A 15,263-nucleotide genomic window follows, 5' to 3' on the forward strand; every position below is an offset into this window, starting at 1 on the left:
TGTTCTTTTGAGCTTTGTATTCATCAGAGACTCCTGAAAAAAACAAAACATAGTATCACGGTTTACATAAAATATTAAGCAGCACAACAGTTTTCAGCATTGATAATAGTAACATTTAGCAATAATCAGCATGATTTTGTAGTAATGGCTGCTGAAAATTCAACTCTGCCACCACAGGAATAAATTATATTAAAAACATTTATATATAAAATTTATATTAAAAAAAATTATACATAGGCTATATATATATAATCTGTTTTTGCAAATAAACTCTTCATATATATATATATATATATATATATATATATATATATATATACACACACACACACACAAAGTGCCTTGCAGAAGTATTCAAACCCCTTCATTTTTCCCCCCCACATTTTGTTATGTTAAACTGCTTTACTGCTCCACCGATCTGGGGCCGGTTGCACCAGCTAGACGTACACCCGGTTGTAAGACTAGGCTGGACGTAAAATGCGCTTTAAGTCGTGTGTAGAATGTATACCCGTTGCACCATCTCGGCTTAGTGCTATGTCTGAGACTTTATGGCGGTGTGGCAAGACTCAAAACTCCTCAGTGAAGACACATGAAAACACACTGGACATTTGCAAAAAAAACACCTAAAGGACCCTCGGACTGTGAGAAATGCTGTGGGGCTGTTTTTCAGCAGAAGGGACCGAGGGACTCAATGCACCAAAATATAGAGATAGCTTTAATGAAAACCCAGTCCAGAGCATTCAGAACCTCAGACGGGGCAGAAGGTTCACCTTCCAACAGGACAATGACCCTAAGCACACAGCAAGAGTGGCTTATAGACAACTCTGTCAATGTCCTTGAGTGGCCCAGCCACAGCCTGGGCTTGAATGCAGTCAAATATTTCTGGAAAATTTGCATCTGCCCCATCCAACCTGACAGAGCTTGAGAGGTGAAGAGGAGAAGAATGGCAGATAATTGCCAAATGCCGATGTGCAAAGCTTATTGCATCATACCTAAAAAGGCTGTAAAGGTGCTTCAGCCAAGTACTGAGAGTATGAATACTTATGCAAGGCACTTATTTCAGTTCTTTTTATTTTTAATTTCAATTCTGTTTTTGCTTTGTCATTATGGTGTATGGAGTGTACTGTAGACTGATGTGGAAAAAGTAATTTAAAGCAATAGGAATATAAAAGGAAGCAATATAAAACTTGAATAAAATGAAGGGGTAAGAATACTTTCGCAAGGCACTGTATACACACACACACACACACACACACACGTTATATACACATTATTTTACACAATATTAATGTTGTACTGTATATTTGTTTAAAAAAAATGCAGCCTTGATGAGAAACCAAGCAAAACTCGTTTTGATCAACATGAGGACACAATAGATGAGAAAGGTGTGAATCAACTGGACATTATTTAGATATATAAGTGGCTTGGGTGACATGCAAATAATACAAATATATTTTTTTTACTAATAAACATACAAATAATTTTTTTGAAGTCAAGTTAAACTTCAAAAAATTTAAACGTTAAAAAAATTAAAACTTTGAAGGAGCATCCATTTGAATGGACATAATGCTTCTGTTGATGAGGAACATCATTATTCATAAGCAGAAGCAAATTCTCATCATTCTGAGAACAATCCCTTATAATAACAATTGGACTATATTTGCCATCAATCATCCATCCTCTTCCTGTTCCTTTTCTTTGTTCTCTTTCATTTCTGTCCCCACAGTGTGGAGGGAGTATGGCTCAGCCAAATGAATCTTGGATGTTTTTAGGTTGCAGCTCATGTGCTCCATTTTGTCTGTCTGGCGGCCTTGAACTCCAAGTCTTTGTGTGGTGTTTGAGCCTTTGCTCAGGGCTGGTGTAGACAATGACCTGATAGCACTTCTTACCGGTTGTGGCGGCACGTTGAGGTTAGATATCACTACAGGATGTTGCCAGGAGCACTTGCTAAGCTGCAGCTCAACACGAGAACGCAGGGGTTTGGACTGGTGTGGTCGAGGCTGATTTGTTTCTTGAGCTTTGGATATCAGAGGCTTCTGGAATATAGGTGAAGGTGCTTTCACTGGTAACTCCACAGTCTGTTGAGATGGGATGGTATTGGACAAAGCAGAAGAAGAGAGGACGACGGTGGAAGGGCCTAGACATTTGGCTTGAGTTTCAGAATATTTGCTAGCCCTATTGGTTGATTTCCCTATTTGTGTTGCGTTGGCTAGAGTTTTATTGGCGTTAATGTGGGTGGAGCTGCTCTTCGGATGAAGGGTTGAGAAAAGCCCGGTGGTTTTGTGTCTCTGTTTGGTTATGGCCACAGTCTCACCACTGTACAGCAATAGAAAATCTCTTTGACTGTTTAGCGGCAGCAGTTTCTGTCCACAGCAAGACTTATTGAAGATTTCCAAAGTAACGTCTGAAATGAAAGGGCGTCACATCTACAAGTGTTGTCACACCTCATTTTATCAAGTGCTAACAAATTTTCACAGCTTTCACACACATGCATTATTCAAACAAACTACAAGGTTTTATCTAATTTAGAACTGCACATTTTACACTGTTACAACACATTTAAAACATTTGTTTGTACATAATTGATCTATATGTGGTTATTTTCTTAAATAAATAACTCACCAAGTGCCTCGGTAACTGTCGGTGGGATCACATCTTTCAGAACTTCACAGTTAGTATGCAGGGCAGGGTTACAATTCATCTCGAGCAACCAGACCTGCCCAAAGCAAGCACATCACAATTTAAGTGACTTCCCAGGCTATGAAGATAAAAGGGGCCTTTTGTTAAAGTGACCAGATTTCTGTAATGAAATCATTTTGTAGTTAAGTGGTCAATGTATTAATAATGTCACACTGCCATTTAAAATATTGGAATTTTTAATGTTTTTGAAAGAAGTTTCCAATTCTCATTCTAATATGCTGATTTATAATCAGTGTTGGAAACAGTTGTGCTGCTTAATATTTTTTGGACCTGTGATACTTTTTTTTCATGATTATTTTTTTCTTTTAAATAAATTAATACTTTTATTCAGCAAGGATGTGTTTTGAATAAATGCTGTTCTTTTTAATTATTTATCAACAGTTTCAACACTGATTATAAATCAGCATATTAGAATGATTTCAAAAGGATCATGTGACACTGAAGACTGGCTGATGAAAATTCAGCGCTGTGTCACAAAAATAAATTATATTTGAAAGTATATTAAAATAGGAAACCAACATTAGAAATTGCAATAATATTTTTTTTCAATGTGAACATGTTTTTTCTGTAATTTTGATCAAATAAATACAGCCTTGATGAGCATAAGTGACTCAAAAAACACTAAAAATCTTACTGATCCCAAACTTTTGAACAGCAGTGTATACATTTTTTTAAACGCATTTATAATGCTTTTCATTTTATAAACAATTTATAAATTATCATATATAATTTATGAAAGATATGCTTTTGTCTATTTTGACCATGTAAATATGTGATGGACTATGCTATATCATAGCCTACTCTGTCATACTACTAAACAGCCATCAACCCACATTTGAACCGTGAACACTGTTCTATCAAACGATTCTCAGTGACTGACGACAATATCAGCATGCATCCAAAAAACGAGGAACCACAAAACTGTTGAATTACTGTGAATAATCCAAATAATCATGCACTGAACTAATTCATTCAAATAAAGAGAAACCAAATAATTACTATATGATCTTTGTTTACATACAGTGCCCTCCAAAAGTATTGGAACAGTAAAGACAAAATTGCTCTGTTGGCTGTGGAGTCAAGACATTTACAAATATGATTAAAAGATGAATATGAGACAAAACTACAGAATGTCACATTTTATTATTAGCCCTTTCAACACATACATGTTTTACCAAATAAAAAGAACAGCACTTTTAGAGTTTCATCCCTCTATCTGATGTGAGCATAAGTATTGGAACAGTTGCCTCACAGGTCTTTCTAAGTGATCAGCTGTGTCCTGTTGCATTAATTCTTCAGATATTAAAAGCAGGGAATGTGTCGTATCAGTTATATATCCATTACTTCTGCATTCTGAATCTTGCATTCGATGATGACACACACAAACCAGGATGAAGATGAGGGAGCTGACTTCGAGAGAAAAGCAAGCAATTTGGATGCTAAAAGAAAAGAGGAAGTCAGGTAGAGCTCTAGCAAAAACAAAGGGCATGGAGAAATCAAGAGTTTGGAAACCACCAGCGACACCAGCAACCAACAACAGTAGTTGATGACAGACAAATCATAAAAGCTGTGAAAATGAACCCTAAAAGACATGTCTGTAAAATCACCAACAACTTCCAGAAAGCTGGGGTGATGCTCTGACAATCTACTGTCCTCAGGAGACTTTGACACGGAATTACCAGCTCCAAAAATAGAAAGGCAAGATTAGAGTTTCCAAAAAAGCATAAAGGTGAGGCAGAAGACTTTTGGAACTGTGTTTATGGACCGATGAGACAAAGATGAACCTTTATCGAAGTGATGGGAAAGCAAAAATGTGGAGAAAAAAAGGGAACTGCAATGATCCCAAGCATACAGCCTCATCTGTAAAGCATGGTGGAGGTGGTGTCATGGCTGCCCAAGTCAATCTCCAGATTTAAATCCCATTGAACATGAATTTCAGCAGCTGAAGAGGAGAGTAAAGGCAGAAACTCCCCAAAACAAGCAACAATTGGAAGTGGCTGCATTAAAGGCTGGGAAAAGTATTTCAAAGGATGAGACCAAGAGTCTGGTGATGTCTATGGGTCGCAGACTCACTGCTGTGATTGTGCGCAAGGGATCTGCAACTAAATAATAGCTTTTAATCTTTTATATCTGCCTTATGTTCAACTGTCCCAATACTTATGCTCACATCAATGAGTGGGATGAACTCTAAAAGTGCTGTTCTTTTTATTTGGTAAAACATGTATGTGTTGAAAGGGCTAATAATAAAATGTGACATTCTGTAGTTTTGTCTCATATTCATCTTTTCATCATATTTGCAAATGTCTCGACTCCACAGCCAACAGAACAATTTTGTCTTCACTGTTCCAATACTTTTGGAGGGCACTGTATATGTCTAGTCATCCATTCCTTTATAAGTACCAGCAACAAAAAACCTACGGCAGACTTTCGCCAGTAGATGGCAGTCTTACCCTACTCAAATAGGGTTACAAATTATTTATTTTACAGTAATCACGTATATTTTGCCTAAACTACAAATATGTTTATCGTACTCATTTTTGTAATCGCTGTGGAGATGACAGTGTAAACACATGACAAGATTACACACTGACATTGAGTGTGAATCACATGTACACATTTCAGTGAAGAAGGATGTCAAGTATTGAATATTTCTAATGCAAGACTTGTAAGGTACTGTAATAGTTGGATGTGTCAAGTATTATCGAGTTAATGCTGTACAATGTAAATGTTGTTGGTTGTTGTGTGAATCCATAATGATCCGGTAACCTGGAGACCAGAATGTTCCTGGCCTGGGGACGGCATGTTTAACGCTGACAGTACACAGGTTGCCTGGAAACTGCTTGGCAGGGATTGAATTTAGGATGCTCCATAGGGGCCAACCGGCCTCTGAACATCATGTTTGCAGAGAATCATGCCAGCATTAGAAAACTGTATCATAATTGTCTTGAAGAAACTAAGGAGATTACAGAAGAGATAAATAAAGACTTTCTATTTGTAATGCGTCTTACCGCATACAGAGGATAATTCTAAAACTAATCCGCTGTCTGACTCTGTAAGCCTTTCGTGCTTCAAATACACACACATTTCGCCCTTATAAACACTCTTTTGTGTCTCACCTTGAAATCCTCATCAATCAAGAAGTCACAACCAATTAGGTCAAAGTAACCAAGTTTGCAGTCCAGCTTGGCTTTGACAGCTTGAAAGCACTGCATGATAATATGTTGCATCCTTTTCTGCAGAATGACAAAACATTTGGTTAGTTTAATTATTGAAAACTCAAATGAAATGTCGTTCGTCTGTTTTTAGAGTTGATGTTTGCCTATTTGTCAAATATGTTATTATGATTTGAGCTCCAAGATAAAATGCTGCCCTTCATTTAGCACATTTTTATTTTCCTATTCGGTTTCATCTTTCTCAATATATTTGATGAGCTTCCCTTTTAATATTTCATATACTCCCAAAACCATTGTTACCATGACAACAGTTCAACTGCATCCTTTCAAGCAATTTGAATAAATCTACATGCAGTTATTACTTTAAAAGATACATGTAGACATCCCTACTAAGTCAAATTAACAGAGATTATCTGTTAATTACGGTTGATAACTTATTATATAAACCTATAAAAATGATTTCAATAATTAAAATAATCTCACTGCAAAAGGACCCAGAGCCCAATCTTTAGGCAGACCCTTCGGCAGCATGTACGTCTCATTAATGTATGTATTGAAGCGATCCATGGACCAAACGGTCTCCTCTTTTAGCAGGCTGTAGAGAGGATTTTTCTTCTGCATGTACTGAAAAAGGAAATTGTAGTATCTTACAGCCTGAATAAAAGCAATATATATACATACACACACACACACACACACACACACGTTTCAAACGTACAGTATTATTATTAATTAAGCTTTTAATACACATTATCTTACTTGATTGGTCAGGTGGGCTGTGATATTGTCCGAGTTTGGATCGTAAAGGTTACATGTCAATCGGATATAACCATGACGAAAAAACAGCATGTATGGGGAGGTGCAAGCAATTAGAAAATACGACCGCACATCAAATTTCCGGCCTTTTAGTAGCAAAGGGTTCTGGATGTACCTTAAGGAATGAGAAGAGCATACAAAACAAATCATTATTACTGATTAAATATGATTGTTTAAATTAATTTAATGTGAATATGTATCAGGCATTTTTATTATTAATTAATATATTTATCTAATATATAATAAAAGTAAAAATATTTAAGTAGTATTAATTTAACTAGTATTTTTAAATATTTATATATTATTATAATATATTATGTGCTAATTTTGTGCACTCTTTAATACTGCTGCAGATTGAATTGCTTGCCATGCTGTTCTAACATCCTCAAAATTAAAAGATAAATCTTTGTAGTTTTGTCTTGCTAGCATGACAGAAACTAGCCCATCACCTTATCACTGCCTCCCTGCAGAGCCGGAGATGCCTGTTAGTTTTCTCTGTGGCATAGCTACTGTATTTTGTAATGCTGACTGATTTCTGAGTGAAAAGTGCAGAATGTAGACATCAAGCTCTTTTTTGATTGATGCCTGTGGCATTGCCCATGGATTCAGCAGGATTATATGACACTGAAGGCATGATTCACAGCATGATTACATATAATTAGAGCATGTGACCTTTTGAAATGATCAGCTTTACTCACTGTTGAACAATCCGAGCTTGTGGCAAATTAAAAGGTGACTTCCCGTTGGACTGCTGCTCTATTGTGTTCTGCAGTCGTTCTCTGAATGCAGTTATGTCTTCTGGTGTCCGCAGTAGAAAAATACCACGGCCTTGGTTAAGGCCTGTGGGTTTGCAGATCCACATGCTGGATTTATCATTGCATATTCCTGAAGGCCACATCAATTTTGCATTCATTAGATGCAGTACTGTATTTATTTCCAAAGTTAGGACTCTATATATACATTATATTTAATGTACTTTAAAATATAATTTATTCCTGTGGTGGTAAAGCTGAATTTTCAGCAGTCAATACTCCAGTCTTCAGTTTCACATGATCTTTCAGAAATCATTCTAATATGATGATATATTATCATAGCTGAAAAGAGTTGTGCTACCTCTTTTTTTTTTTTTCAGGATTTTTCTACTAAACAAAGTTAAACAAAACATAATTTATCCAACATAGTATAAGCAACAATATAAGTCTCTACTACTATTTAAAAAAAATAATAATAATTTAATCAATCAATTTAACATATCCGGGCTGAATAAAAGGTAATTTACTAAAAAAAAAAAAAAAAAAGAAGAAGAAGGGGGTGGGGGTGACTTGAATGTTTATTGTTACAAAAGATTTCTATTTTAATAAATGTTGTTCAGAATAAATGTACAGTTCTGAGTTTTGAACATAAGACACTTCTTTAAAAAAACATTAAAACAGTAGTGTATATAAAGAATTTCACACTTATATTCAATTTCATACATGTATAAAAAAATACTGAAAAAACAATGAATCACCAATTCTACAAAAATATTCCAAATATTAAAAATATTAATGTGACACTGAAGACTGGGGTAATGGCAGCTGGGGTAAAATTCAGCTTTGCCATCACAACAACAAATTATTTAAAATATAAAATGAATGAGAATTATTTTAAACTGTTTTCTATTAAATTGTGAATAAAATGGTACATTCTACACCTTGGTAAGTATAAAAGACTGGATCTATCCATATATTTAACCTGTAGTCATACCATTAAAGAAAGCCTCTCTCTCATCTTTCATATCCATACGAAAAGTGACAGGAAAAAAATCCTCCAGCCTCATTCTCCTGCAACATGTAAACAAATTCTGTATGTAGATGCAGCAATTAAATGGAAAAAAAGGAGGAGAAGAATATTGCAGTGGCTACACATTTTATGTTATGTTACTCTGGTAAAGTTTTTCTGTTTATAACCTGTTTCCACGTCCATAGTTGACCTTGCTGCTGACTCTGTCATACTCCCGCAGGCTGTTCAGAAGGCCTATCTTAGTTGTCAGGACCTTATTATTGGGCATCTGGTAAATCAACTGGCCACCTGTACGAAAATAAACAGACAAAATGTAGAATGCTTTTTTCATGATTGCTGTGAACCTGACATAAAACAGATCACCTGCTCTGAAGCTGTAGTAGGCAGCAGGTGATTTAGTTTCACACCACTTCAGCTTGTAGTCCGTCCTGGTCTTGTCATATATGCGCTGCCAGCCTCGGCTCTCACAATATGATACAACTCTAAATATCAGATCAGACCATGTCATGTTTGAAAGGCTTTAAAAAATGGTTTGATAAATTCTCAAGAAGTGGAAAATCTCCAAATCAGGCCAAAGCAGGAGTGGGGAACACTGATCCTGGAGGGCCGGTGTCCCTGCAGAGTTTAGCTTCAACCCTAATCAAATACACCTGAACCAGCTAATCAAGGTCTTCAGGATGCAGTTAGATATTTTTTTTCCATGTTTTTTCAGGGTTGGAGCTAAACTCTGCAGGAGAGTGGCCCTCCAGGATAAACGTTCCCCACCCCTGGGCCAAAGAAAGACCAAGACAAACACCAAAACTGCAGTGTGTCCACAATTCATTAAGTCATATCACCCTGCAGCCCAAAACTGGTTGCCCACTGAAGCTAAGCAGGGCTGAGCCTGTTCAGGGAGACCTCTGGGGAAAACTAGGTTGCTGCTGGAAGAGGTGTTAGTGAGACCAGCAGGGGTGCTCACCCCGTGGTCTGTGTGGGTCCTAACGCCCCAGTATAGTGACGGGGACACTATACTGTAAAAAGCACCGTCACTTCAGATGAGACGTTAAACCGAAGTCCTGACTCTCTGTTGTCATTAAAAATCCCAGGATGTCCTTCGAAAAAGAACAGGGGTGTAACCCCAAATTTGCCCATTGGCCTCCTAATCGTCCCCATACACTGATTGACTTCATCACTCTGTCTCCTCTCCACCAATAAGCTGGTGTGTGGTGGGAGCGTTCTGGAGCATCCAGGTGGATGCTGCACACTGGTGGTGGTTGAGGAGACCCCCCCCCCCCTTCATGTAAAGTGCTTTAAGTACCCAGAAAAGCGCTATATAAATGTAACTTATTGTTATTATTATTAAGTTAAGTTGTATAATTTGAGCACCTTGTAACACATTACAAATCATAGGTTAAAGATAAATATTAGGGCTGCAACTAACGATTATTTTAATAATCGATTAATCTGTCGATTATTTTTTCGATTAATCGATGAATCGGATTAAAAAAAGAAAAAAAAGAAAAGCATTCATTTCCAACCCTTTATTCAAAAACAGAACTAAAATCTTTAGAAAGTGCACAAACATGTTGCTCCTTGAACATCCCTGAGCTGTTATAATAATAATAAAATAAAATAAAATGGACTAACACAAAAACATACACATGTATGCTTTACATCTGCCAAATATATAGACTTTTGGGAGTGCAAAAATTAAATAATTTAACAACACTGCGTCGTTAGCGTTGGTATTGTATCAGACACTTGCACTTAACATTATATGAAAATCAAGCTCAAATGGAGTTAATAATGTTTTGACCAGAGAATGACGGAGATGGAGTGTTTTGTTTGTCATTAGAACGGCTGTAACTGTTATCTGAAGCAGCAAGTGCATTATGCTTTCATCAACTTTTACAGGTTATATAACTTTGATTGTAGCTATATGGGCGCTTAGTTTTTTCTTGTCGTTTAATACACTTGGCCAAAATCTCAAATTAAGCGCTTATGCACATAATGCACAGGATATTTAAAACGTATATAGACAGCAAATAACTAATTCTTCTCCACTCTTCAAACACACAAAAACATTATCCTTTACTGACATAGTGTTTGAGTAAAGAAAACGCTGTACTATTCAAACACCAATTATTTATTCACCCTTGCATTGCGAAAAAGCAGAGATCTCGTCTTCTCCAGGCTGTGCGCGGCGCGTCAATCTGAATGAAGGCGGGGTGAAGTTACGAGGTCTCGCTGAGAGCTCGATGATCCAATGGCGTTACGAAGTTTTACTGACAAGTTATTTTAATGCTTATCATTGGTTTACTATTTTTAAAACTCTCTGATTTAAAATAATAAAAACGAATTATAAGCGACTCAAGTTTGGATAATTTTTCACAGCACCTGACTGGGCTAGAGTATGGCAACTGCCATACGCAAACGCCGCCCCTGCTCCCACACCTTGGATGACTTGGGTCGCACGGATTTCTCTGCCTCCGCCGTGTATCTTTCCTCTACCTCCGCTCGTTTTTTTAAATATTTTTTTAAATTTTTTTTTTTTATTTATGAGGCGCCAAACTCTGCTACCATCCGTGCGCGAGAGAGACCGAGTGTGTTCACTCCGCTCCGCGCTCAACTAAAGTTTTTTTTTAATAATCAAACGTCTCCGCGTCGCGCGACACAACGAATCGATTATGAAATTCGTTGCCAACGCTTTTAGTAATCGATTTTTATCGATTTAATCGATTCGTTGTTGCAGCCCTAATAAATATCAATATCCCATCCAACACCAAAGATTTTTTTTCCACTCACATGGAGGCCCCGTTGCTTCCCCCAAAGTAGAAGAAGGGTCCAGGGCCCCTTGGATCTTCAGGCCGCTTGTCTCTGTCCCTCTCAACAAATGAGACACTCACTGATCATGTACACACAAGAAATACAAAGTAAACTTCACTTTCAAATTTGTAATGATCCTTGCAAAAATCGTTAATTGTGTTGGCTGGGGCGGACTGAAGTCGCAGTAGTGAGAGACACCTGATCCGAGAAGGTGTTTAATTACTCTCACCTCCTCTTCCTGACCCATGAGTGCACGCCTGACTAGACTTAACTCTGTATCATGTTGTCTAGTTTGTTTGCTGGCACTCAGCCAATAGTCAATACTGATTAAATAAATTAATTAATATCATACATTTTTGTAATTTTTCTTAAACATAAGATATTTTACAAACATAATAATAATAACACAATAATAATAATTACAAACATAATAATAATATACTAACTAAAATAATTGTAAATATTAATTTCAAACAAAATCAATTTACAAGCATAATTTATTTTAATAATAATAATAATTAGATAGTTATTATTATTATTATTTTGTATTTATAATGATTAGAAACATCATTTATAAGACCATATATTCTATTCCAAGTTACATGTTATGATGTTTTATGGCTGCACTCAGATATCTTTCTTTTATTTAACAAGTTGTAGATAATATAAAGAAACAAATAATACTTAAAATATATTCAGTCCTGTCCAAATAAAGGCTAAAAAAAGTGCAAAAACATACACACATACATATAGTCAAATCAGCGTCCTACTATAAACTGTTTTACATGGAGCTTTTTGCCTCATGGGGGCAGACATGTTGAGATCAGTCAAATACTACTCACTAATATCCCCTAATAAATGGATATTTTTTCATTGTTTTGCATCTCTCATTGTCTCATCCCTATAGACTATTACACTACAGCACAGAATCCATGATTGTCTCCCCATCTACAACACAAACACTCTTACACACCTGGCAGGGCTCCATCTGTATGTTTTACTCTGTGAGTGACCCGCCTCCTCCTCTGTGTCTCCTTGTTCTTCTCCTTCTCCATTCCAGCTTCATTCACATGTTGCAGCACCATGACCTCGACCCCAGCATTCAGCGGACTGCTCTTCTCCTCCTCGTCTGATTGGCCCTGGTCGTCCATCGTCTGCTGTGAGCCTCCACGGACATGCTGTGTGTCCTGTCTCTGTCCAGTACCTGGCTCTTCTCCGTGCTGACGGGGCTCAACCCAGCTCTCACATGACATCACAGTCACTCCCCTCCAACCAGCCCAGATCTACGGAGAAAAAAAACGATTTTCCAGCAGCACTGCCCGACTGACCTCTGTAAAGCCAGTGATCCAGAAAAAAAGCAACATCAGATATGCATGGCTACGTTTCAGCTTGGTATTTATTGTGGTCACTGGAATAAAACAGAGGAGTTGCTTGAGAAAATAACCTTGAAACTGCAGTATCAAAAAATGATTTGAGCTCTAGCGCTCATTTTAGCAAAATAATACATTGATATTATGGTAAAAAGATTGTATTTTAATGAATACAATTTAAAAATGCACAATTAAAGACATAAAATAGTACACATTACTAGATACATGGCCGTAACCAGGGTTTGAACATTTGTGAGGTCTGGGGTGGGGTTAAGATTTGTTCTATAATAACCCCTACATACATAACTCATTATATACACTTTAAACAAAACGGACATGTAGATGTTTGTGAAAGATGTTTTCTCTGTTTTAAAGAGATGAACATTGTTAAATGTTACCATAATTATTGCATCATAATTTATTATTACTATAGGTTAGGGTGGATAATTTTATCTGTTGTTTATTATTCATGTAACAATATTACTTTTAGCCTATAGTTTTCATTAATAACCATTGCTATATAGATGATAACTTTGTCCAGTGCTTTTATGAATGTATTTAGCATGATTTTGTGAAAATTTAACCACTATACTGAATGAAATAGAAAAAAAAAAAAACTTCTTCATGGCTAGTTTTTGCATTTTTCATTTCATTCTGAAGGCGAACATATTGTTCTAAAGATATGTGTACTAGTGTTAAATGCTACTGTTTTGATAGCGTTGATGATACAAAATGATGTTTTTTTGTGTTTTTTGCGTTTTGCTTACCGAATGTGATATCCTGTGCTTTTTTGATTACCGGTGTTGTGCTGAATTCTGACCCCCACCAGATTACTACCCACCTAGTATTGGTAGGTTTAGGTGTGGGGGAGGGGTTAGGATTAGGGGTGGGGTTAGGATTAGGCAATCAGGTAGCGATTTCAACGAGAGGGGTAATAATTTGGCAGGGGTCGAAAATGGGCACAACACCGGTACTGTCAGTTTAAGTGCTGCCAGATATTGCTATGCAACGTTAAAAAAATAAAAACCGAAAAATAAATAAAAATAAACCGACATTAGTTCAAATCTTTTGTAAATAACATAAGATAAAGATATCGCTAGCCCTAAACTGCAATATCCCGCTTTATTAACTTTCTGAAGTGCCACATTAAGTAGAAAATTCAAGTCCAAAGACGCTAATAATAGCTGGATCTGGCAACACTGCGGAGGCTGCGCCCCCAGCCAGCGTCTCGCAGCGATCATTTTTATACCACCTAAACATTCTTGCAAACTGTCTAAACTGAATTATACATTGCAAACAGTCATATGAGGAGTTTTAAACAGCAAGTTAGTCATTCAGATAAAATGTATTTTTGAACATGAAAAATTTACCGTGGACCGGACCCCGGTGAAGTAACTGGCTACTGCGAACCAGGAAAAATTAGATTAGCCAAGCAGCAAATATCAATTTAGTAAATACAAATTGTATTAAACTTACACTGATTTTGGAGGTCACAAAATATGTTTATACTTCCGTTCCTCTTTTTAAAAGCTCCTGTCTCCTCTGGGAACAACTAAACCGGTGTTTGTATGATATGGCAGTCTATCATTGTTTATTCAGTCCATGTACTTAAAAGACTTTTGGAGCATGCTAACGCAATGCTCACCAAACTAGCCAGGCCAATGTAAACAACTGCTTGTTACCTAGGAAACAGGTGTCTTAGCAACAGCTGCTACTGAAGGCTAGAATCTCAGAACAAAAGAATCACTCCAGGAAATGATTCCCAGCGTTTCCAACCTAACACCATTCATTATTAATTGTCTGCAGATCGCTGTTTTGGCATTACAGTAATGTGAGAATGCAATGAATTGTGCGCACTGATGCTCTCTTAAGCTATTGTGTTCAATTAGGTGTAAAAACACATTAGTCATGGGGAATTTAGATCTATTGTGGGTTAAAACAAAACATACTCAATCCTTACTGATTCTTCTTTTCTTATGTTGTTCTGTAACATCAAATATCTTAATTTCAAAATGGATGAATGTCCTATTAAAAATTCTTAGGCAGTGGGTTTAATTTCTTGGCTTGTATAAAGGCTTATTCATCACTTGTGTTTTTCTCTCTCTCTCAGGATTGTGTTGTCATGAGCAAAGCACAAAGGTAAAACATCAAACAAAGAACAAACCCTCAATAAATATCAAACCCAAACACACCTGTCTCTATGCAATTACTCTAATAAGAAAGATAGACGCTAAACAGATCTTCATAGGTCGTATTTACATTCTAATCATGTGTTAACACTCCTAAAAACAAGTATTTGCATATACTGTAGTGATGTCTACCATAATGATTATATTTAACTTTTCTCTAATTTAATACAGTTTTTGCATTGAAAACATATTATCAGCATCAGTGTTGGGGAGGGAAATGTATTAGGTTACACTATTTAAAATGTAAAAAGTAACAATTTCAATTCGATTACTTTATTAAATTAATGTTGATTACTTTTCTAAATTTCTAATGAATGTTTTCAACTGTTAATCGTTTTGATACATTTAAAGCAGGCAGGTCTACCCTTACAGTATAATACTCATTGCTGTCAGACTACAAATCCTTCTTCACTTGAATTAAGATTATA

At 36.4% G+C, this 15,263-nt stretch overlaps 1 protein-coding gene across 3 annotated transcripts in view; it reads right to left on the bottom strand.

The window, feature by feature from the left end:
* Window positions 1–39: 39 nt before the first annotated feature.
* The window catches only part of ttll10 (tubulin tyrosine ligase-like family, member 10), a 41,032-nt gene continuing 25,808 nt past the window's right edge, over window positions 40–15,263 (bottom strand). The window contains exons 2-12 of one of the 3 annotated variants that reach the window (XM_058763423.1): window positions 12,250–12,559; window positions 11,256–11,355; window positions 8,835–8,953; window positions 8,639–8,759; window positions 8,436–8,512; window positions 7,388–7,574; window positions 6,633–6,804; window positions 6,357–6,497; window positions 5,817–5,933; window positions 2,623–2,716; window positions 40–2,404 (exon numbers count right to left, since the gene is read on the bottom strand). In XM_058763423.1, coding sequence (XP_058619406.1) covers window positions 1,671–2,404; window positions 2,623–2,716; window positions 5,817–5,933; window positions 6,357–6,497; window positions 6,633–6,804; window positions 7,388–7,574; window positions 8,436–8,512; window positions 8,639–8,759; window positions 8,835–8,953; window positions 11,256–11,355; window positions 12,250–12,559 — 2,172 coding nt within the window. In that variant the 3' untranslated portion in view covers window positions 40–1,670. Of the gene's footprint in view, window positions 2,405–2,622; window positions 2,717–5,816; window positions 5,934–6,356; window positions 6,498–6,632; window positions 6,805–7,387; window positions 7,575–8,435; window positions 8,513–8,638; window positions 8,954–11,255; window positions 11,356–12,249; window positions 12,560–15,263 lie in introns of all 3 variants that reach the window. The other 2 variants (XM_058763422.1, XM_058763424.1) reach the window with 2 other exon arrangements.

Source organism: Onychostoma macrolepis, chromosome 23, assembly GCF_012432095.1.
Source record: "Onychostoma macrolepis isolate SWU-2019 chromosome 23, ASM1243209v1, whole genome shotgun sequence".
In the NCBI taxonomy this organism is placed as follows: Eukaryota; Metazoa; Chordata; class Actinopteri; order Cypriniformes; family Cyprinidae; genus Onychostoma; species Onychostoma macrolepis.